Genomic DNA, 21801 nt, shown 5'->3' with positions numbered 1-21801 from the left:
TGAAAATCTTGTGCTGACGTAGCGCTGCTAGAAACTGACAGCTACAAGCCACATGGCTTCTCCTAAAGGCTCTGATCCAAAAATGTCCTCCAATCCAATAGTTGCCCATTTTTTGGCTAAAAAAATCTGTATAAAAATATCAAGAAATTTTGGAAATTTTTTTCATTAATACCTACAAATATTATTTACTTTCCACACCAAATTTTATACTACAAAATTCCATTTGTGTAAAAATACAAATGACCTCTTTCATCAAAGCCGGATGGTCGTGGACAAACGTTTGAAGCGGTCAAAATCTTGGTAACGATGTAAAAAAAAAAATTGTCGTTTTATTCAATTTAATGTTATTTTTAAAAATATATTTTCTTGCATTTCCAATTTCATTTTTTTAAATACATTATTCAAGGCAAAATAAAAAAGAGGAAAACCATTACACATGGCTCCTCAAGTGAACAATGCCAGCAGTTGGTTCCAGTGGTGCGCTCCATGTCGGAAATAATGGCACTATTACTTCCTCTGAAGAAAAATACAACCTCACATTTTGATTCAGTGGAACCGCCTCCGTCTCAATAATTGAGTCGTCCTTGTACTTGATTAAGGATCGGGAGTATTTCAATTGTATGATGAGTGAGATGTAAATTGTATAATAAATATGGACACGTGGCAATCAAATTATCCGAAAATTTTATCTGAAATTTGAGATGTGAATCTTATAATAAATATGGCCACGTGGCAACATAAAATCTTATCCTAAACCCTTGATCTTGCCTTGCGATAGGGTGGAAGTGCTCAATGACGTTTCAATCAATCACAAGGATACGTTCCAATCAATCAATCACATTGGGTGATTCAAAGACTTATCTGATGCCATCAGATCCAACTTAATCTTATTGAAAACCTAAACAAATAAAATTTAATATTAATTTGAAATTAATTTAAAAGCTTCACACAATAAATTGAGATAGATGAATTTATATTCTCTTCTTCTTTTACTTTTTTTTTCTTTGATTTATTTGTTCGTAGGGTCTAAATTAAAAACAATCGTTTGCAACTGTCCTAAACTTACGTAAAACCAACAGATTTTGCTTAAGAGAAAAGGTTTTCTCAATTTTAAAAAAAAAAATGAAGCTGTGCATGTGTAAAAGGAACAATTCAAACTACGTATCACTCTCCTAAATTTATCATACGTCTCTAATTAAACCTATCATACGTTTGTAATTAAAGTATGTAACCATCTCAACAACTTTGTTGTTCAATCCTAATTAATGACATAATTATAATTGATAAATGGCTATGGCCCATAAGTACAAGCATTAGAAATTACAAAATCAAGTTCACATTGAGCACCGAAACAACAAAGAAGAAATCAACCTTTGTTTTATTTGAAAACGTGAAGCACGCTTTAGTTTGTTTTATTTGAAGAATATTATTACTTGGACCTTTCAAAACTGCCACCTGGCTTGACTTTTTTTGCTTGCTTCAATTTTCTCTGTTTCGCTTTCGCGGGCAATACTTACAGCAAGAACAAGAAGCGAAAGCTGCATGCATGTGCATGGTTTGGGTTTGCTTGATTATAAATAGCACAGCGGGTTGGAGCTAGGGAAAGCAATAAACAACGAGAGAGAAAGAAACAGACAAGTGAGTTAATAATTTTTTTTTAATCATATTCATATTGAAGAGCGAGCGAGAGATCATCAGAAATGGCATTACAACTGCCACAAACATTTCTTGCGCTTAAATCAGAGACGAACAACAGATACTTGAGCTACATACACCAAGACATCGAGGGGGTGAGACTGCTCATATCACAAACTCAAATTGAGCGTCGGGTCCCGGTTGTTGTGCCGCCGAGGAGTAAGGTGACGGTGAGACTGCTAGCAACAAAGGCTTCATGCGACATTCCCTTCTACTACTCTCAGCACGACACTCTTATTAGCGGAATCCAGCCTATTACCTTCCACAAGAAAGGTGGCCTTTACACTGGTGAAAGTTTCTACAACTTCTACCAAACGAAACAAATAGAACAGCTTCCACCCCCACTCCCCGCCACCCCCGCCACCCCTGCCACCCCCCCAACCCCCGCCACCCCCCCAACCCCCCCAACCCCCGCAACCCCTGCCACCCCCGCAACCCCCGCAACCCCCGCCACCCCCGCCACCCCCCAAACCCCCGCAACCCCCCCAACCCCCGCCACCCCCCAAACCCCCCCAACCCCCGCCACCCCCGCCACCCCCGCAACCCCCGCCACCCCCGCCACCCCCCAAACCCCCCCAACCCCCGCCACCCCCGCCACCCCCCCAACCCCCCCAACCCCCGCCACCCCCGCCACCCCCCAAACCCCCCCAACCCCCCCAACCCCCGCCACCCCCGCAACCCCCCCAACCCCCGCCACCCCCCAAACCCCCCCAACCCCCGCCACCCCCCCAACCCCCGCCACCCCCGCAACCCCCGCCACCCCCGCCACCTCCGCTGTCGAGCCAAATGAAGATCAAAGCTCGTGGAGCAGTACACTCTTCAAGACTCTGAAGGATGAAAAAGACAAATACCGAATCCTCCACGTGCAACTCGGACATTATATAGAGCCAAACCCTGTAGACAGTTCCCGTGTCTACGCACTCCAAAAAGACCCCAGCGACAACCAAATCGTTGAGTTCGAAAACAAATGATCATCCTGTAAAGTTAGATGTTTGTGGGTAGCGTCGCTGGAAACCCTCACGAGACTTCACTCGTCCCATCATGGTCACTTATGGGTTTAAAAGGCTTGTTGCATACGCTAAATGCAATCGTGTTCCCTATGAAAGTGGCATTTTGTTAAGTTTCCCTTCTGTTGTGATTTGGGTTTCAATAATATTGCATGCAGCTGCTGCTCATGCATTAATTTATGTAACCTATAGCTAAGACTATCTGTGAGAATAAAAGTTGTGCTTCTTTCGTTTTACTATTCCGATCCAGATTACTTGATGCATTCATGCATTACTTCCATGATCCAAGAATTACTCGGGTCCTTGATTATTACAAGACCAGTGAGAATAATTGACACTGAGAATGTTAAAATATCACCACCAGCCCACAGCCCAAGGAAAAATCCCAGCCAGCCCAACAATTAATCAGCCCATGCCCAGTGACGGACCTAGGATCCGAACCCCGTAAGGTCATAGTGTAAATGTTTCAAAGAAAATTTAAGAATGGGTTATTTTTCTTATCTATTTTTTCTCTTCCAAATTTTATTCCTTTCTTGAAAAAATATACTTTGAATGTTTCAATTTGTCATTTTTTTTATGTATGTTTTTGAGTGATTTCAATTCATAAAATTTCAAACCAAACCTACCAATTAACCAAAAATTGAAAAAACCACAACCACCTAATCAACAAAAATAAGTAAAAACTTCATCCAACAAATCAAACCAATACATATAAATCATAAATTTCATCCAAACAATTATAAATTTGATTTCCATTAAATTAAAACCAGCATACATCATTTTGATATTAAGATTTAGAACTTACTGCATTTTGTTCTAATTACAATGAAGAAAAAAAAAAAAAGTTTTTTATTATTATTTTAATATGGAGAAATTCTTAAGTGTTAAATAGTGGTGATAAAACCATGTTGTGGTCGTCCTTAGATAAAATCACAAGTAAAGCTTATCATTCATGGATTCTAATTTCTAAGCCAGTGATTGGAATTTGGGAGGAAGAAGTAATAATAAATGGAACAAAGTTGACTTGCTGATTCCAACAACAAAACAGGTTAAAAAGATTAAAAAGAAGCCAGCCCAACCAGAAGGGTTTGAGGCTTTGCTGTCTTGATTTCCCCTGCAAATGAAAGCATGATACCATATTATTATTCATATGGGGACACAAAGATCAATGCTTGAGAAACTGATACAATTTAAGGACAATTTTGGACAGAGAGACTTTATTATGTTTGAGAACACGTAACACAGTACTGCAAATGCATTAAAAGCAGAATAACGGTATAGACATAATGGGACTAAACAAGTAAAATTGTATAGTTGATCAACTGCTTGCCCCTGCTCTATAATCACTTCTGCTAGAAGGAAAAACTCCTCATGAATTCTGGTTGCCTGATAAACCAGAAACATATGTTAAATTCCTCTACTACAAAAGAAGCGAAGTCAGCATTTTGTTAATCAGATCAGATAAAATTACTGAAGACAGTGGCTTACAAACTGCTTTATGAAGCCTAAATAAAGAGCAACCCTTAAACAGTGGAACTTCTTTGGTGTAGCTACGGTCATACTGTAACCTGAGATGGTTTTTAATTTCCTTACTTATGCCCCTGTCAAGCCTGTTTTTGTTCATGTATTTGATTAGTTCAGTCATCTTGTCCCTAAACTTTTCTGTTTTCGATCCTTTCACAATCAGTGCAGCCATGTTACCCAGCAGATAAGCACCAGGAATCATGTCAAAAGACACATAAAATATGATGAATATCATCTCCCTCACATAATCACATTCACTGCATGCATCTCTCCATATCCTGGAAAACAAAAAAGGAAAAAGCATACGCGTTTATGACCCATCTTGAAAATAAATCAGGGATATTAAATAAGAAATGAATTAATAAGCTTAATTAATTGATTAATTACCAATCATTTAAAAATCACACATCACAACCGTACAGACAGACCTAAAGTTAGCCTAGAGAGGAGGAGCTTGTATTTAATTTATGGGCTATGTATTCGCGCCAAAATATAGAGTAGGCCCGACCCTTACTGTTTTTTTATATAAAAAAAAGTCTATTTTTTTAAAGAGGAAAAACGTTTTTTTTTTGTTTTAAAAAAAACACAATAATGACCTAAAAAAAAATCCACAAAAGATATATCCTTTTAAGGAAGTTCATTGATTGCATTTTCAAACCATTAATTCGGTAAGTCTGATTATTGAATTTTTTTTTTCTAAACCATTAATTAGGTAAGTCTTATTTGTTGGAATCTTTCAGAAAAGAAAAAAAAAACTAATGTTTTTTCTTATTTAAATTTTTACCAAGGTGATAAGAAAGTTGTAACAAATTTGGATAATAAATTTAAGGAAACATTAAAATCAATAGAAAAAATAAGGGTAAATTTGGAAACAAATGTTACCTTATTTGATGCATTAATTACATTGTTTTTTTACGAGGAAAGTGACACATGTCATGAGGAAAAGAGAGAAAGTTCAAAAGAGAAGGTTGAAGAAAAGGTTGCTAGCATTCCCCTAAATAAGAAATGAATTAAGAAACTTAATTAATTGATTAATTACCAATCATTTAGAGATCACACATCACACCGTACATACAGACCTAAAATTAGCCTATAGCAGAGGAGCTTGTATTTAATTTATGGGCTATGTACTGGCGCCCAAATATAGAGTAGGCCCGACCCTTCTTTCATTCTGAAATACGAGGCCTAAGCCCAACTACAACTTTGGACCTGAACTCAACCAGTCCAACTTAAAGTTCCTTTACCCTTTCCGTTTTTCTTTCTTGCTCTCTCTCTCTCTCTCCATATGTACTACATCAAAAAAGTTTTTCTTGCAAGTTCTATAGGAAAGTCATGAATTCCGTGATTTGACTTTTTCTTTTTTATCAAAGGAAAATACTATAGGTAAGTAAGGAGTTCAATTTTTCTGTTACTATTTCTCCTGTGCCCACTCTGTTACCTATCTAACTCTTTGACACATGTCATTCCAGTTAACCCAAGTTAACAGTGTTAACTTTTAATTAAATTAAAAATAAAAACTCTAATAATTGAAGGAAAAAAAAGAGACCCATTGTAAATCTTCTAGGAAGGGAAAGCATCAGAGAAATCAAAATGTTTTCGGCAATGTTCATGAAGAAGCTAGACAAGGCAAATGCTCTAAAGCAGCTGCGAAGTCATGTGGCCATGTTTATGGCTTGAATACGAGATAACTTCTAGTTTTTTTGTTTTTTTTAACAAAAGAAAACCCAACATCGAACTCCCACCCACCCCCAATCCGTCAACAACCCCACCTTGCCGGCGCAGCCCCCTCTCCTCCTTGTCGTCGGAAAAGCCTTTTCTCTCTCTTTCTCCCCTTCATTCTAGATCCAGAACTATATTCTTCCCTTACTTTTCTAGCTTGTTCTTCGAAAGAGAGAAAGAGATCGAGAGGGAAGCGAAGAAATCAAGGGAAAGAGAGAAAGAATGGGGGACAAAGGTAGACAAAAGGAATTGCCAGTGGCAAGAAGGAGAGTTTTGGTGGCCGACTGGTTTGGGGTTGCTGAGGATTGAGGGTGGGTGCGAGTTCGGTCTTGGCTTTTTCTTTTGCCCTTCAATTATTAGTTTTTATTATTTAACTTAATTAAACTTAACACTGTTAACTTAGAGTTAAGTAGAAGGACATGTGTCAAAATATTAGATAGGTAACAGGGTGGGCACAGGAGAAGTGGTAACAGGAAAATTGAACTCGTAAGTAAGAGCTACTGATGTAGGGTCGCTCAAAATGTAATTATCCTTTTGTAATATGATTTCATTTTTAATAAATTCATTTTGGGTAATACTAGGCTTACCACATTTTTATACCACATCTTAGCCCACCAATACAATGGGGCCCACCTCTATTAGAAAAATGATACACAATGTGGTATGAAAGATGTGGTAAGCCTAGCATTTTCCATTCATTTTAGCATGCTGAAGAGTTGCAGGCATCATCAACTTGATTAAAGATAGTACTTGGAATACCAGTGCCGACGACCATCTCTGAAGACCATTTTTGATAAATTCATTTTAGCATGCTGAAGACCAACCATCTCTGATCTCAATTTCCGCCTCGCCGATGCTAGGATCTACAACCGACATCAACCAGGTCGTGGCCATCGGAGAATACGAAAACCACACCCCAATACGGGCCTCCCAAACTATCTCGCTCTCCTATCTAGACATCAAGGATAGTCAGAGGCGGAGCCACAGTGGGGTCAGTGGGGTCGCACGACCTCTTGGAAGCCATGGAAATAAGCTTAGAGGTCCCTTGGAGCTGCTGGTGCGACCTCTTGGAGTTGCACACCAAGTGGTCGACGAAATGACTGAAAGAACGAAGGGCTTGCAACCTGAAGAAGAAGGCTGCGCGTGGGACTGTTTTTTCTTTAAACAACCTGGGCAAAACGACGTCGTTTTGTCCCAGGGAATTTTTTTTAAATGACCTGGCCAAAACTACGTCGTTTTGGGCCAGGTCTGAAATTAAATAAAAAATAAAAAAAAGGGCCAGCGTATCCTCTCTAGCTAGGCACTGCTTCAGACCCGATTCTTCCATTCTAAAACCCCCAATTTTTTTTGTTTTCTCCTCCAACCCTAACTTCCCAACTCAATCCCCCCCTCCCTCAAACCCTCAACTCCATCTCCTCCCAACTAATTTAATTGAAATCCAATTGATTTGAAGGAATATTTCTGCGTACTATATTTTAATGAATAACCATAGTTAAAACTTTAAACTTGGTATTCTAATCCAAAACATTCATTCAGGCAATCAAGCAAGCCATAGCATATGAATGATCAAATTAAACACTTTTTAGGTTTACATATTAACTCCAGATTCGAAAGCATACAGAAAATCAGAACCAAATGCAATCACTAATCCAATGGATCAAATCAAACTAAATCTAAATCAAAACAAATTTTCTCCATGGATAAATCAGAAGTATGGGGATGGGTGCTGTGGCGGCGAGCGGTGGGAGGAAGATGAACGTGTTTTACTATGAGTGACTTTTTGGTTTTTGTTTAAGTTAATTTAATATGTCAGTAAAAAGTAAAACAAAATAGATTTTATAAATTAGTTTTTCTTAGCCCTTAGATTAGATCTAAGGGTGAGTGACTACGTAGGGGTCCAAGAGAACGAGACTCTTTGTTTATATTGTGAGTTATTATTTTCATTATTTTGTATATGTAGAATATATTTAATTTAATTGAAATCCAATTCATAATTATTTTGATTATGTTGATGGTTTGTTTATGTTGTGAGTATTTATTTTGATTATTTTGTATATGTAGAATTATTATGGAACGGTTTTTTTAAGAGAAAGTCATCATCGGGTTCGGGTAGTTCGGATAATGTTGGTAGTTCAAGAACTCCAAGTTCAAGACAAAGTCAGTTTGATGGTGTTTTGGGTCCGAGTTCAAGACAAAGTCAATTAGATGATGTTTTGGGTAATCTTCAAGCGGACCCTGGATTAAGAACTTGAATGATAGATTATGATGCTAATATGAGAGATGAGGTCCGAAGATCATATCTACAAATTTTTTATGAAACCTTGTCGTAGACAATTATAGCTTGTAATGTTGTTTCCGTTATGAATTATAAAGGAAAGTACTATGATTTCATTTTCAATATTTTTTTCTATCATAAATTTTTATTCGGACTTTTACACTAAGACCCCTTGTGGTACGATTCCTGGCTCCGCCACTGAGGATAGTACTTGGAATACCAGTGCCGACGACGTCGCTTTCACGGCCTTCATCCAAACCACCCCCACCTCCGACACTCGATTCGTCGTACAAGATGAGGGAGTCCGCCAGTGGGGTCCACACCTCAAATCATAAACTTTAACGGAGCCTACCAGTGGGGTCCACACCTCAAATCACAAACTACAATTGAGCGTCGGTTCCCGGTTGTTGTGCCGCCAATGCATAAGGTGATGGTGAGCCTGCTAGCAACAAAGGCTTCATGTGACATTCCCTTCTACTACTCTCAGCATGACACTCTTATTAGCGGAATCCAGCCAACTATTACCTACCACAAGGAAGGTGGCCTTTACACTGGTGATAGTTTCTACAACTTCTACCACACGACACAAACAGAACCGCTTCATGTGGAATTAATTTGATGTTTGTGGGTAGCTTCGCTGGAAACCCTCACGAGATTTCACTCATCCCATCAGGGTCACCTATGGGTTTAAAAAGCTTGTTGCATACGCTAAATGCAATGGCATTCCCTGCGAAAGTGGCATTTTCTTAAGTTTTCCTTCTGTTTTGATTTGGATTTCAATAATATTGCATGCAGCTGTTGCTCATGCATTAATTTATGTAACCTAGCTAAGACTATCTGTGGGAATAAAAGTTGTGCTTCTTTCGTTTTACTATTCCAATCCAGATTACTTCATGCATTCATGCATTACTTCCATGATCCAAGAATTACTTGGGTCCTTGATTATTACAATACCAGTGAGAGAATTGTCAAGCCAGATAAACAATAATAGTTCAATCCATGCATTTCAAGGTACGCACATTAGAAAACCGAAAGGGGAATTAAAGATTCTAACAAAATTCTCAACACATATATCAACATGACAACATCTCATAACTTTGGTTCCAACTCCTACAAACATTTATCATTTAATCGATAAACATATTATCGATAATACACATAACACATTGATCATAGACATGGTTAGGTAGTTTCTTGATGATATTGATCAGAGAACTCTGACAACTGCGAAGCTCTAGCAACTTCAAGCAGTTTGATTAGTTTCTTATTTCCACCAATACGGGCTTCATCAAATGGAGTGCTTCCCCATCTGCACTCAGGAAGTAGACTAATTAGAAAGGTTAAATATGCATGTTGGAATTATTTTTTTAAGGAGCTTATATATATATATACACTAAAGTTTCAGGACACATACAAGTACAACTTGGTTGCTTAAATAAAGATTTTAAATCGTCTATTAAATGGTTTTAAACGTGTTGGTTGCAGAAAGAAGGCAGTAATCATGTTACTTTTAGGTATACGCAATTGGGCTGATATTTAAACAATAATAGTTTCAAGAAGACCATAAGGTCAGTCATCCCTGCCTCACAAACCAGATGAACATTCAGATTGTACCTGTCTTTTGATAGAACACTAGCTCCCGCTTCTAAAAGGAATTCTGCCATTGGATATAAGCCTTCTGAAGCAACTACGTGAAGCGCTGTTGGCTGATCATAATTTTTTGTATTTGGGTTAATGTCATTCGCTAAGAGCCTTTTCAGAAGGTCCAAATTCCTCCTTGCTACCGTAATACAGAGAAATTCACCAGCATCATCAATAGTAAGCGACGCCCCCGCCTTAACAAGTAAAGAAGCTACTTGATCGTGCCCATTTTTAATGGCTTCAAGCAAAGGAGTGTTCCCAAATTTATCTAATATTAAAGTAACATTCAGGGTTAATCAACAATAGTAGTAGTAGTAGTAACTAATAAGATTTCTTCAGAAAATACATGATCCAGTTGAATTTTTCTGCAGAGCTCGTTAGAAGATCACCTGAAATCTCAGCGTCTGCTCCTTGATCAATAAGGAAACGAGTGATATCTTCATACCCTTTTGATGCTGCAACAAGCTGCGGGAAACAAATAAAGATGAAGTAAACCACACGCACATACATATCAGCAGGGGTGTCATCAAAGAGAAGTTAATTTATGTTATTCTAACACCATTGTTCTAATTTATAAAGATCAATTAGTAGCTTGGGCATCTAGATTCATACCAAAGGCGACCTTCCATCATAATCCATCTTGTTTGGATCTGCTCCTGCTCCAATCAAACGCTTTACTCGATAGTAATCTCCATCATAGGCAGTACAATTTACTTTCATAATTAACTCCATTTCATGATTTCCAATATATAGTATGTGTTTGTACCATATTTGGAAAATAGGACAAAAATAATTTTATTGTCGAAAAAAGATTTATTAAGCCCAGGCCCAATCTCTTTCCTTTAGAAACGACAAAAAGGACTTTTTTGATTTTGGGCCGGCAGTGGTCCACATTAAAGTTTTGGAGGGCAACATTAAGAAACAGGTATGTGTGTCATTGAGCATTATGATTTTGAGAAAAATAAAAATGAATTTGTACTGCTGTTATTCTATAATAAATTTGTTAAACAGTATAGTGAATGGAAATTGGAGACATCAGTGGGTGCTCAAAATGTAATTTTCCTTTTGTTATATGATTTCATTTTTGATAAATTCATTTTAGCATGCTGAAGAGTTGCAGGCATCATCAACTTGATTAAAGATTAGAATCACATAAGAAATTAAAACGAGAGAGAGAGAGAGAGAGAGAGAGAGAGAGAGAGAGAGAGAGAGAGAGAGAGAGAGAGAGAGAGAGAGAGAGAGAGAGAGAGAGAGAGAGAGAGAGAGAGAGAGAGAGAGAGAAGTAGTTAGAAACTGACGGATTTCTCATAGCGGTCACGCTCAGCAGCGGTGCAGATATCAGAGGTGCAGGACAGGCGGTGCTCATTCTTCCAATATATATCTACACAGAATTTAAAAGAAAAGAGAAAGTAAGAAAGAGCCAAGTCAAATATCAATTGGAAATCCATTATCTAAAAAGGAAAAAAATATCAAATTGCAAAATCCGATTGGTATGCCCTAGGAATCAAATCAAATCAAATAAGAAGAATAAACAAACCAAGGAGCTGAAAGCCGGCGAAGGGAACGATGAAAAGGGCAGGTTGGAGGATGAGAAAGACCAACGACACGAATTGATTCTTCAAGAGCTTGGGCGCAGGAAGGGTTAAGAGGAAGGCCAAGGCTGCCTCGGCTGCCACCACGTAAGTCAGTATCATCCACTGCAAAGCCTACTTAATTACTTGCTAGTTCTTCTGTATCTGAATGCTGCCGCTTTGCCTTAAAATTAAGGGAGTTTCACTAAAACACCCAAAATGGGGGTTGAAATTATAAAAAAACCCAACACCCAAAACACTTTATAAACATACCCAAAATCCATCATTACACACACTCAAAACCCATTTATAAATACACCCAAAAAATATACAATTGTTGATTGTGGGGTTGATTTTGGGTGTGTTTCTATGTTTAAATAGTGTTTGGGTTTTTTTATAAAAACATGTCTAGGATTGGGTTTATTTATAAATATCTATAAAATTAAAAGGCTTAAGCAAAGAAGCAAGCAAAGCACAAGCAAAAGTTGCTAAAGCAAAGAAGACTGAGAGGACCGGCCATGGTTTCGGAACCGGTTCACTCGCCCAAAATCAACAGTTTGGGCTACTTCAATATTATGGTCCACTTAAAAGGCCCAAAAGCACATTCCAATTATATATTAGCAGCCCAAAATGAACAATTGGTACTCCCACTTCCTTAAACCTATTGTCTGTATGTAATTAAACACCAACTTTGTCATCAACTCGGATCAGGTGAGAACACTAAAATGAGAACACTATATGAGGATCAATCTTAACCATCCAAAATCATCTGAACGGCTGAAGAGAAAAAGCAAGCTTACCGTAGAAATGGGTATGCTGCACTTCCCTCTTAGTCCACGTGTCCTGGCGCTCCTTTTCCAATAGTGCTTCTTCCTTCCTTCCTTCCTCCGTTTACCAGAGAAACCCCAAAATACTTCTTCCTCCCATTAATTCTTTCTTAACACTTTCACCCCAAAATCTTACAACTCAAAAACTCCCACATTCTCCTCCCCTTCATCTTCCTCCTTCTCTTCACCTTCTTCACGCCAACCTATCAAAATATTTCAGTCGCTAACCAAAACCACTCTCTCCAAATCTGGGGTCTCAGCCCTCAACCAATGGTCCGGCGTCAATTCTTCTTCCAAGATTGATTGGATTTGCGTCTACTCACCCCCTTCCTCACACCACGACATTTTCATCAGCTACAAGTTCCTCTCTTCCAGCCCCACTAAGAAATCTGGGTCAGACTCCATTTCCTTCCCCTTGGTCAACCTCCGATCCAACTACTCCCTTTCGGATCTTCCGCTGGACCGAGTGAAACGTAAAGGTTAGCTCTTCCCAACAATTCACCCTTTTCTGTGCAATATTGTTTATTATGTGACTTAGAGTGCATTCGTTTGAAATTTCTCAAATTGTCGATAGCTATGAACAAGTTGTCGAGTTTTGTGATTAATATTAGGCTCTTTCTATTGAATAACTCCATGTTTCACCTGAATTTCGTCTCTTTGAAAATTCAAACCCTACAAGAAGCTGAGAAATTGCAATTGAACTGAGATCTCTTTGAGAGGGTAATATGTTTTGCATTTTCTATTGCATTCACTTAGTGTTTTTTTTGGGGGGGGGGGGGGGGGGGGAAGGGGGGATTTTAGAGCTTTAATTTTCTGGGTTTCCACTTAAGGGCTCCTCCCTCTATGTGCAGGTAGTAGTTGTGTTTGCAACAATATAAATTGGCTTCAGTTTATCGGTAGTAGATATGCTCACTGTATATTTCTTTTCCAGCCAGAGTTTCTTGATCTATCATTTGGTGCAGCTTTTGCAGTTTTCTTGGCATTGGAAATTATTCAAGTAAGTTGACCCATGTTAATGTCTACAAATAAAATGCACTTGTTGAGGATACAATCCTGGTAAACGAAAAAAAAAAATTCTATGTTTGTAACATGATTGTGTCTCTCTGCGAGATTGACGAGATTGAGAGATTGAGTGATTGAAGTCTGTATCTTTCTTATTTCATTTTGTTTTTCCATTTCAGGTTCATTTATTTTGTTAGTATGTGGATCAATGTAGTTGTCTTTTTTGTTTTTTGTTTATCTGGGTTCATTTTATAGAATAAACTACATTCTCCTTTTACTTCATTTTTTGGAATATGTCATCGTTATTTCACTTGGCATTTGTTAGCTTTGAAAATTATATGTCTTTGATTGTTGGATTCATCCCAGTACACTTGTTCTTGGCAATGGAGGTCCTTAATTCTCTGTTTGGTCTTAATTCTTCATTTGGGTATGTTCTAATTGTATAATTCTGCAGCTTGATCAACCCCATTGGATTATTTGACTTTCTGTTGGGTTTGACTTCTTTTTGCTGATGAATCTCGGCTTCATTGTGCCGAATTCAGGTTCTTTTCTTGCCTTTTTATTCATAAGGAGCAGATGATTTAAGACTTTACTCTTGTGTTGCTATTGGCAGAGTTTTATTTAACTTGGAGTTGGAACTCAAAGCATTAAATTAAAGAATTTGTGATTTTGACACTTTTGTTCTCATCTTAATAAACTAAAACCAATCCAAGAATTTTGCAATGCAAATGTTTGAGTTTATTGTTTTTAAAATTGAAGTTCGTTAATTATGTTTATTTTGAGTTCAGTTGTTCTCTTGAATTTTAAGTTCTTTATTGCCTTGTTTCAACTTCTTGATGCATAAAAAAATTTGGAAAATTTTATTTTTATCCAAATTCTATTACTTGGAGGAGGTATACAATGTACATACATGCTACTTGGTCCTCCAATGTAATTTTGACAGTCTCAGTTTTCCTCTGTTATTTCTACATCTTAATAAACCCCTGTTCTCTATTTACTCATGAGTTTAGAGAAAATCCTCAATTTGATAATAGAGAAATGACACAAGTAAGAATCTCAATGCTGCAGCATCACTTGTATGCCACCAAAATATGTTTTGTAAAAGCTTTAAAAAGATTCACTAGAGCTCCAACATCGCTTCATTTACTATTCAATAAAGCTTCATAATATTATTTTTATTTTTTGAGTAAGAAGTCTTCATTAGTATTTTTATGAATTTTTTAAGATGAACTCAAAAGACGTAGAAAGTCACATTGAGTTTGTAAAAAAAAAATTGGGGTGTATTTTTATGCTATTTCATGAATTATTATGATTTTTGGAAGTTAAAGCATTCAAAAATAGTAATAAACGAAAGAGAATGACAAGTGGCAGCACTTGAATGATGCGTCAACAGTGCTTCTAACGAGTGTCATTTTCGCGTAGCGCCATGTGTCATAAGATGTTTATTTGTATCTTAATGTGTTGATAATAGTGTGAGTTGGTGCCATTTGTGTACTTTAATGTGTTGATAATAGTGTGAGTATATATCATTTATGTATCTTAATGTGTTCACAATAGTGTTAGTAGGTATCATTTATGTCCTTTAATGTGTAGATAATAGTGTGAGTAGGTATCACTTATGTATTTGAATGTGTTGTTAATAGTTTGAGTAGGTATCATTTGTGTACCTTAATGTGTTGATAATAGTGTAAGTATGTATAATTTATGTATCTTAATGTATTGACAATAGTGTTAGTAGGTATCATTTCTGTATCTTAATGTGTTGACAATAATATTAGTAGATATCATTTTTGGTTCTTAATGTGTTCACAATAGTGTTAGTAGGTATCATTTATGTACTTTAATGTGTTGATAATAGTGTGAGTAGGTATCACTTATGTATCTGAATGTGTTGTTAATAGTTTGAGTAGGTATCATTTGTGTCATGAGATGTTCATTTGTATCTTAATGTGTTGACAATAGTGTGAGTAGATATCATTTATGTTTCTTAATGTGTTGATGATAGTGTGAGTGGTATGGATATGGGTATCAGGTCTGTATCTTAATGTTTTCATAATTGTTTCAGTATATCTTATGTAAACGGTGTATGTTGCAGGTATAAAATGGAATTTGGGTTTGAACTATGTTTCACAGAGGCGAGTACAGTCCTGTAATAGAGCAATTTCTATGGATAAACGTCAGTATTAAAATTCACAATAAAATATACGTCGTAAACAATCCAAAGGATTCACTAGAGCTTCAACATCATATTTTTATAATTTTTTAAAATTATAAATTTTACAAATAATAGAGAAATGATACAAGTTAGAATTGCAATGCCGCATCATTACTTGTTTGCCACCAAAATATCTTTCGTAAACACTTCAAAAGGATTCACTAGAGCTTCAACATCGCTTCATTTATTATTCACTAAAGCTTCATAATATTATTTTTATTTTTTTGACTAAGAAGTCTTCATTAGCACTTTTATGAATGTTTTAAGATAACTCAAATGGCGTAGAAAGTTTCACATTAAGTTTGTAGAATTTTTTGGTGTGTGTATTTTTCTGCTATTTAATGAAATACTATGGTTTTTGGAAGAGTGCGTCATCAGTGTTTCTAACGAGCATCATTTTGCGTAGCGCCACGTGTCATCGGAGTTTCAAATTATATATGTTTATCTTTAAAAATTCACAAACTATTAATTAAAAAATTGAAAAAATCCATCCTTAATTTCTACAAATTCCATACGACATTATCTTCGATTATGATGCGCTAAATGTTTGATTTTAAACAAATTCCAAACAATTAATTCAAGTTTGCTTCATTAATAACAATAATACTAAGTTAAGATCACTCTTCATCACTATAACTCTTCCCCCAATTATTACTTCAAATTTCCCAATGTTACATTTTGATTTTTTATAGGATCAGAGTCGAAGATAATGTTACAAGGAATTTTTAGAAACGTTTGGTGTATTTTTCTGATTTTTATAATGAATTTTCTTGAATTTTTTATGATAAACTCACAAAAATGAAATATTAATGATACGTGGCACTATGAGATATTAACACCCATTGAAAAAGCTGACGATGCACACATCAGGCACTGCCATGTGTCATTCTTTATTATTTATTACTATTTTTCAATATTTTGAATTCCAAAAATCATAATAAATTTGAAATTTTCACTAAAAAAGACCCCGCACTCCTTGTGACATTTCCAACATCTGTTGAGAGTTAAAATATAATTTTGACTAAGAGAAAAATTCAAACAATTTCACAAAGTCAAGTTTGCTTCCAAACTAACAATAACACTAAGTTGAAAATCATTAATCTTCATTACTACAACTCTTCCTCCAATTATTACTTCAAATTTCCCAACATCAAATTTTGATTTTCACATGTTAGAGTCGAGGATAATTTTGCAAGGAATTCGTAGAAATTTTCGTTGTATTTTTCTGATTTTTTAATAATTTTTCGTGATTTTTTTAATATAAACTAAGAAAAATGAAACATTAATGACACGTGGCACTATGAGATACTGACACCCGTTGGAAAAGCTAATGAAGCACCCATCAGGCGCTGCCATGTGTCATTCTTTTCCATTTATTACCATTTTCCAATATTTTGGACTTCCAAAAATCATAATAAATATGAAAAATTCACCAAAAAATACCCCGGACTCCTTGCGAAATTTCCAACATCTTTTAAGACTTAAAATATAATTTTGACTTAGAAAAAAATTCAAACAATTTCACAAATTCAAGTTTGCTTCCATACTAACAATAACACTATGTTAAAGATCACTAGTCTTCATAACTATAACTCTTCCTCCAATTATTACTTTGAATTTCCCAAAGTCAAATTTTGATTTTCACACAATAGAGTCGAAGATAATGTCGTAAGGAATTTGTAGAAATTTTCGGTGTATTTTTTTGATTTTTAAATAATTTTTTGTGATTTTTTTAAGATAAACTCACAAAAATGAAACATTAATGACACGTGGTGCTATGAGATACCGACACCTGCAGGAAAAGCTGACGACGCACCCATCAGCTGCTGCCATGTGTCACTATCTTCCATTTATTACTATTTTCCATTATTTTGACTTCATAATAAATTCATAATAAACCTGAAAAATTCACCAAAAAATACCCCGGACTCCTTGTGACATTTCCAACATCTTTTGAGACTTAAAATATAATTTTTACTAAGAGAAAAATTCAAATAATTTCACAAATTCAAGTGTGCTTCCCTACTAACAATAACATTAAGTTGAAGATCACTAGTCTTCATCACTATAACTCTTCCCCCAATTATTAATTCAAATTTCCCAATGTTAAATTTTGATTTTCTTGCATCAAAGTCGAAAATAATGTTACAAGGAATTTGTAGAAATTTTCGGTGTATTTTTCTGATTTTTTAATGATTTTTCGTGAATTTTTTAAGATAAACTCACAAAAATGAAACATTAATGACACGTCGCGCTACGAGATACTGACACCCGTCGGAAAAGCTGATGACCCAGCCATCAGACGCTGCCATGTGTCATTCTCTTCCATTTATTACTATTTTTACAATGTTTTGACTTCCAAAAATCATAATTAATTCATAAAAAAATCCGAAATATTCACCGAAAAATGCCACAAACTCCTTGCGACATTTTCTTCATCTTTTCAGTTGTAAAATATAAATTTGACAAATAAAAAATTTAAATAATTTCTCAAACTTAAGTTTTTTCATATACTATCTATAACACTAAGTTGAAGATCATTACTCTTCCTCACTACAACACTTCCTCCAATTATAACTTCAATTTTCTGAAAGTCAAATTTTGATTTTCACGTATTAGAGTCGAAGATAATGTTGCAAGGAATTCGTAGAAATTTTCGGTGTATTTTTCTGATTTTTAAAAATATTTTTCGTGAATTTTTTAAGATAAACTCACAAAAATGAACATTAATAACCCGTGGCGCTACAAGATACTGACACCCGTTGGAAAAGCTGACGACGCACCCATCAGGCGCTGCCATGTGTCATTCTCTTCCATTTATTACTATTTTCCAATATTTTGACTTCCAAAAATCATAATAAATTCATACTAAATCTGAAAAATTCACCAAAAAATACCCCGGACTCCTTGCAACATTTCCTACATCTTTTGAGACTTAAAATATAATTTTAACTAAGAGAAAAATTCAAATAATTTCTCAAAGTCAAGTTTGCTTCCATACTAACAATAACACTATGTTAAAGATCACTAGTCTTCATAACTATAACTCTTCCTCCAATTATTACTTCGAATTTTCCAAAGTCAAATTCTGATTTTCACGCAATAGAGTCGAAGATAATGTCGCAAGGAATTTGTAGAAATTTTCGATGTATTTTTCAGATTTTTTTTAATGATTTTTCTTGAATTTTATAAGATAAACTCACAAAAATAAAACATGAATGACAAGTGGAGCTATGAGATACTGACATCCGTTGGAAAAGCTGAAACGCACCCATCAGCTGCTGCCATGTGTCATTATCTTCCATTTATTTCAATTTTCCAATATTTTGACTTCTAAAAATCATAATATATTCATAAAAAATTCACCAAAAAATATCACAAAGTCCTTGCGATATTTTCTTCATATTTTCAGTTGTAAAATATAAATTTGACTTAGAGAAAAATTCAAATAATTTCTCAAACTCAAATTTGCTTTCATACTAACAATAACACTAAGTTAAAGATCACTAATCTTCATAACTATAACTCTTCCTCTAATTATTACTTCGAATTTAACACTTTCAATTTTCAATTTTCACACATAAGAGTCGAGGATCATGTCGCAAGGAATTCATAGAAATTTTCGGTGTATTTTCCTGATATTTTAATGATTGTTCTTGATTTTATTAAGATAAACTCACAAAAATAAAACATTAATGACACGTAAAGCTACAAAATACTGACACCCATTGGAAAAGCTGACGATGCACCCATCAAGCGCTACCATGTGTCATTCTCTTTCGTTTATTACTATTTTTGAATGCTTTAACTTCCAAAAATCATAATAATTCATGAAATAGAATAAAAATACACACACACAAAAATTCTACAAACTCAATGTGACACTTTCTATGTCTTTTGAGTTCATCTTAAAAAATTCATAAAAATACTAATGAAGACTTCTTAGTAAAATAATAAAAATTATATTATGAAGCTTTATTGAATGGTAAATGAAGCGATGTTGAAGCTCTAGTGAATCCTTTTAAAGCTTTTACGAACATATTTTGGTGGCAAACAAGTGATGTTGCAGCATTGAGAATCTAACTTGTGTCATTTCTCTATTATTTTATTGCATTACTTGTAAAATTTATAATTTATAATTATAAAAATATACATAAAATTACTATAAGTTCCTTTGCTTTTTGGACGGGGATTTCCTCCCTAAGCTTTGCCATCTTTTCTCTTTTCCTCGCCTGTTGTTTGTGCAGAAGAAACACAAATACCCTTTAGTGATCAAAAGAAAAGTCTTGAATTGAACTCTGAAACATACAAAATGCAAACATCTGATCAGTTACATCCATCCCCAAGTAATTTTTACCAAATGTCTCTCCTGCCTTGCTGAAGACAGGCTCCACATATATCAAAAATATTTTTTACCCAAATAATGGTGTCTCAAATGTAATCTCCCTTTTTGCATGTAACCTTTTATCCAGAACCTCCTTGAAGTCTTGAGATTCCTTAACGCTGACCCCGGTCAAAATATCAACATCTGTTCTTCCTATAATGTGCTGGCAAGAAGATAGAACAGAACATAGCTAAGGTGGTTTAGTGTCAGAATGCCACTTAAGCAAGGCAGTAATTACCTCCTTTTAAATTACATTGAAGTTATACAGCAATCCTATCAAACCTTAAATAAGAACTTCAGTGGCAATTAATTACCTCCTCTTGTAAACTTGGGAAGTGATTATAGATAAACCGATACCGCAATACTTCATTAATAAAAGTAAAATGAAATTAAGGCAGGAAAAGTATGAAGAAGCCAATTCTGGTAAAACCCTGAAGCCAAAAATAAGAAAGTAGACCAAATTGAGGATTTTCTCTGAACTCATGAGTAAACAGAGAATAGGGTTTATTAAGATGTAGAAATAACAGAGGAAAACTGAGACAAATGTCAAGATTACATTGGAGGACCAAGTAGCATGTACGTACATTGTATACCTCCTCCAAGTAATAGAATTTGGATAAAAAAAAAAATTTCCAAATTTTTTTATGCATCAAGTAGCTGAAACAAGGCAATCAAGAACTTAAAATTCCAAAGAAGAGCTGAACTCAAAATAAACATAATTAACGAACTTCAATATTAAAAACAATAAACTCAAACATTTGCATTGCAAAATTCTCGGATTGGTTTTTGTTTATTAAGATGAGAAGAAAAGTGTCAAAATCACAAATTCTTAATGCTTTGAGTTCCAACTCCAAGTTAAATAAAACTCTGCCAATAGCAACACAAGAGTAGAGTCTTAAATCATATGCTCCTTCTGAATAAAAAGGCAAGAAAATAACCCGAATTCGGCACAATGAAGAAGAGATCCATCAGCAAAAAGAAGTCAAACCCAACAGAAAGTCAAATAATTCAATGGGGTTGATCAAGTTGCAGAATTATTCCACTAGATCATACCCAAATGAAGAATTAAGACAAAAACAAAGAATTAAGGATCCCCAATGCCAAGAATAAGTGTACTGGGATGAATCCAACTATCAAAGACATATAAATTTCAAAGCTAACAAATGCAGAGTTAAATAACAATGGCATATTCCAAAAAATGAAGTAAAAGGACAATGTAGTTTCTTCTATAAAATGAACCCAGATAACAATAAACAAAAAAGACAAACATATTGATCCACATACTAACAACAACAAAAAACCAGAAATGGCAAAGCAAAATGAAATAACAGAGATATAGACTTCAATCACTCAATCTCTCAATCTCGCAGGGAGACACAATCATGTTCCAAACATAGAAATAAATTATTTTGGTTTACCAAGATTGTATCCTCAACACTAAGTGAATGCAATAGAAAATGCAAAACATATTATGAGAGTAAGAAAATATTTTACCCTCTTAAAGAGATCTCAGATATTAGGGCTTGGGTGTTCTAGCAACATGGGGATTTTGGGCGTTTCAACCAAGAGAATGGTAGGAGGGACGACACAGGTAGAGGGACACAACGAAGAGGAAAATGAAAGAGATATCAAATGAGAGCAGTAAAGGGTTTTTGGACCTCGATTTTTGAATTGTGTGAGAGAGAGAGAGAGACGACGACGACGACGAGGGAGATTGACGCAGAGAAACTGAGAGAGCAACACAGAGAAAGAGTTTGAAAGGAGAGAAATTGAGAGGGCAGAGAAAGAGGAGAGGGGGAGTTCGAGAGAAATGTATCGATTATGACCAAAGAAAATAGGAGAAGGTATTGAGAGGAACAAGAGGGGGTCTGGAAAAAAAATAAAAATAAAAAAAGCGAGGGAGCGTGAAAAAATTGGGAGGGAGTGTGAAAAAGTTGAACA

The 21801-nt window shown here is 35.4% G+C and overlaps 2 protein-coding genes across 4 annotated transcripts in view; both read right to left on the bottom strand.

The window, feature by feature from the left end:
- Nucleotides 1–1889: 1889 nt before the first annotated feature.
- On the bottom strand, nucleotides 1890–2625 carry LOC148294664 (uncharacterized). The gene has a single exon (XM_088253833.1). The coding sequence runs from the start codon at nucleotides 2571–2573 to the stop codon at nucleotides 1890–1892; it is 684 nt and encodes a 227-aa protein (XP_088109959.1). The 5' UTR covers nucleotides 2574–2625.
- A 6752-nt stretch (nucleotides 2626–9377) lies between these two features.
- The window catches only part of LOC148294662 (uncharacterized), a 63401-nt gene continuing 50977 nt past the window's right edge, over nucleotides 9378–21801 (bottom strand). Inside the window, exons 1-6 of one of the 3 annotated variants that reach the window (XR_015835917.1) lie at nucleotides 11399–11562; nucleotides 11160–11242; nucleotides 10474–10517; nucleotides 10251–10326; nucleotides 9835–10129; nucleotides 9381–9529 (exon numbers count right to left, since the gene is read on the bottom strand). Coding sequence is in view for 1 of the 3 variants with exons in the window: in XM_088253236.1 (XP_088109362.1) it covers nucleotides 10073–10129; nucleotides 10251–10326; nucleotides 10474–10517; nucleotides 11160–11242 (260 nt within the window). In the remaining 2 variants the exon portion in view is untranslated. Of the gene's footprint in view, nucleotides 9530–9761; nucleotides 10130–10250; nucleotides 10327–10473; nucleotides 10518–11159; nucleotides 11243–11398; nucleotides 11563–21801 lie in introns of those variants that run through there. The other 2 variants (XR_015835916.1, XM_088253236.1) reach the window with 2 other exon arrangements.

This window comes from Prunus avium, chromosome 5 (genome assembly GCF_965620075.1).
Source record: "Prunus avium chromosome 5, drPruAviu1.hap1.1, whole genome shotgun sequence".
Taxonomy (NCBI): Eukaryota; Viridiplantae; Streptophyta; class Magnoliopsida; order Rosales; family Rosaceae; genus Prunus; species Prunus avium.
Note: the sequence above shows the minus strand (reverse complement) of the source record. Positions and strands in the feature narration are given on the sequence as shown.

Excerpts from the sequence above, each read along its gene's own strand:
- LOC148294664 (XM_088253833.1), bottom strand. The coding sequence starts at position 2,573 with ATGTCCGAGTTGCACGTGGAGGATTCGGTATTTGTCTTTTTCATCCTT.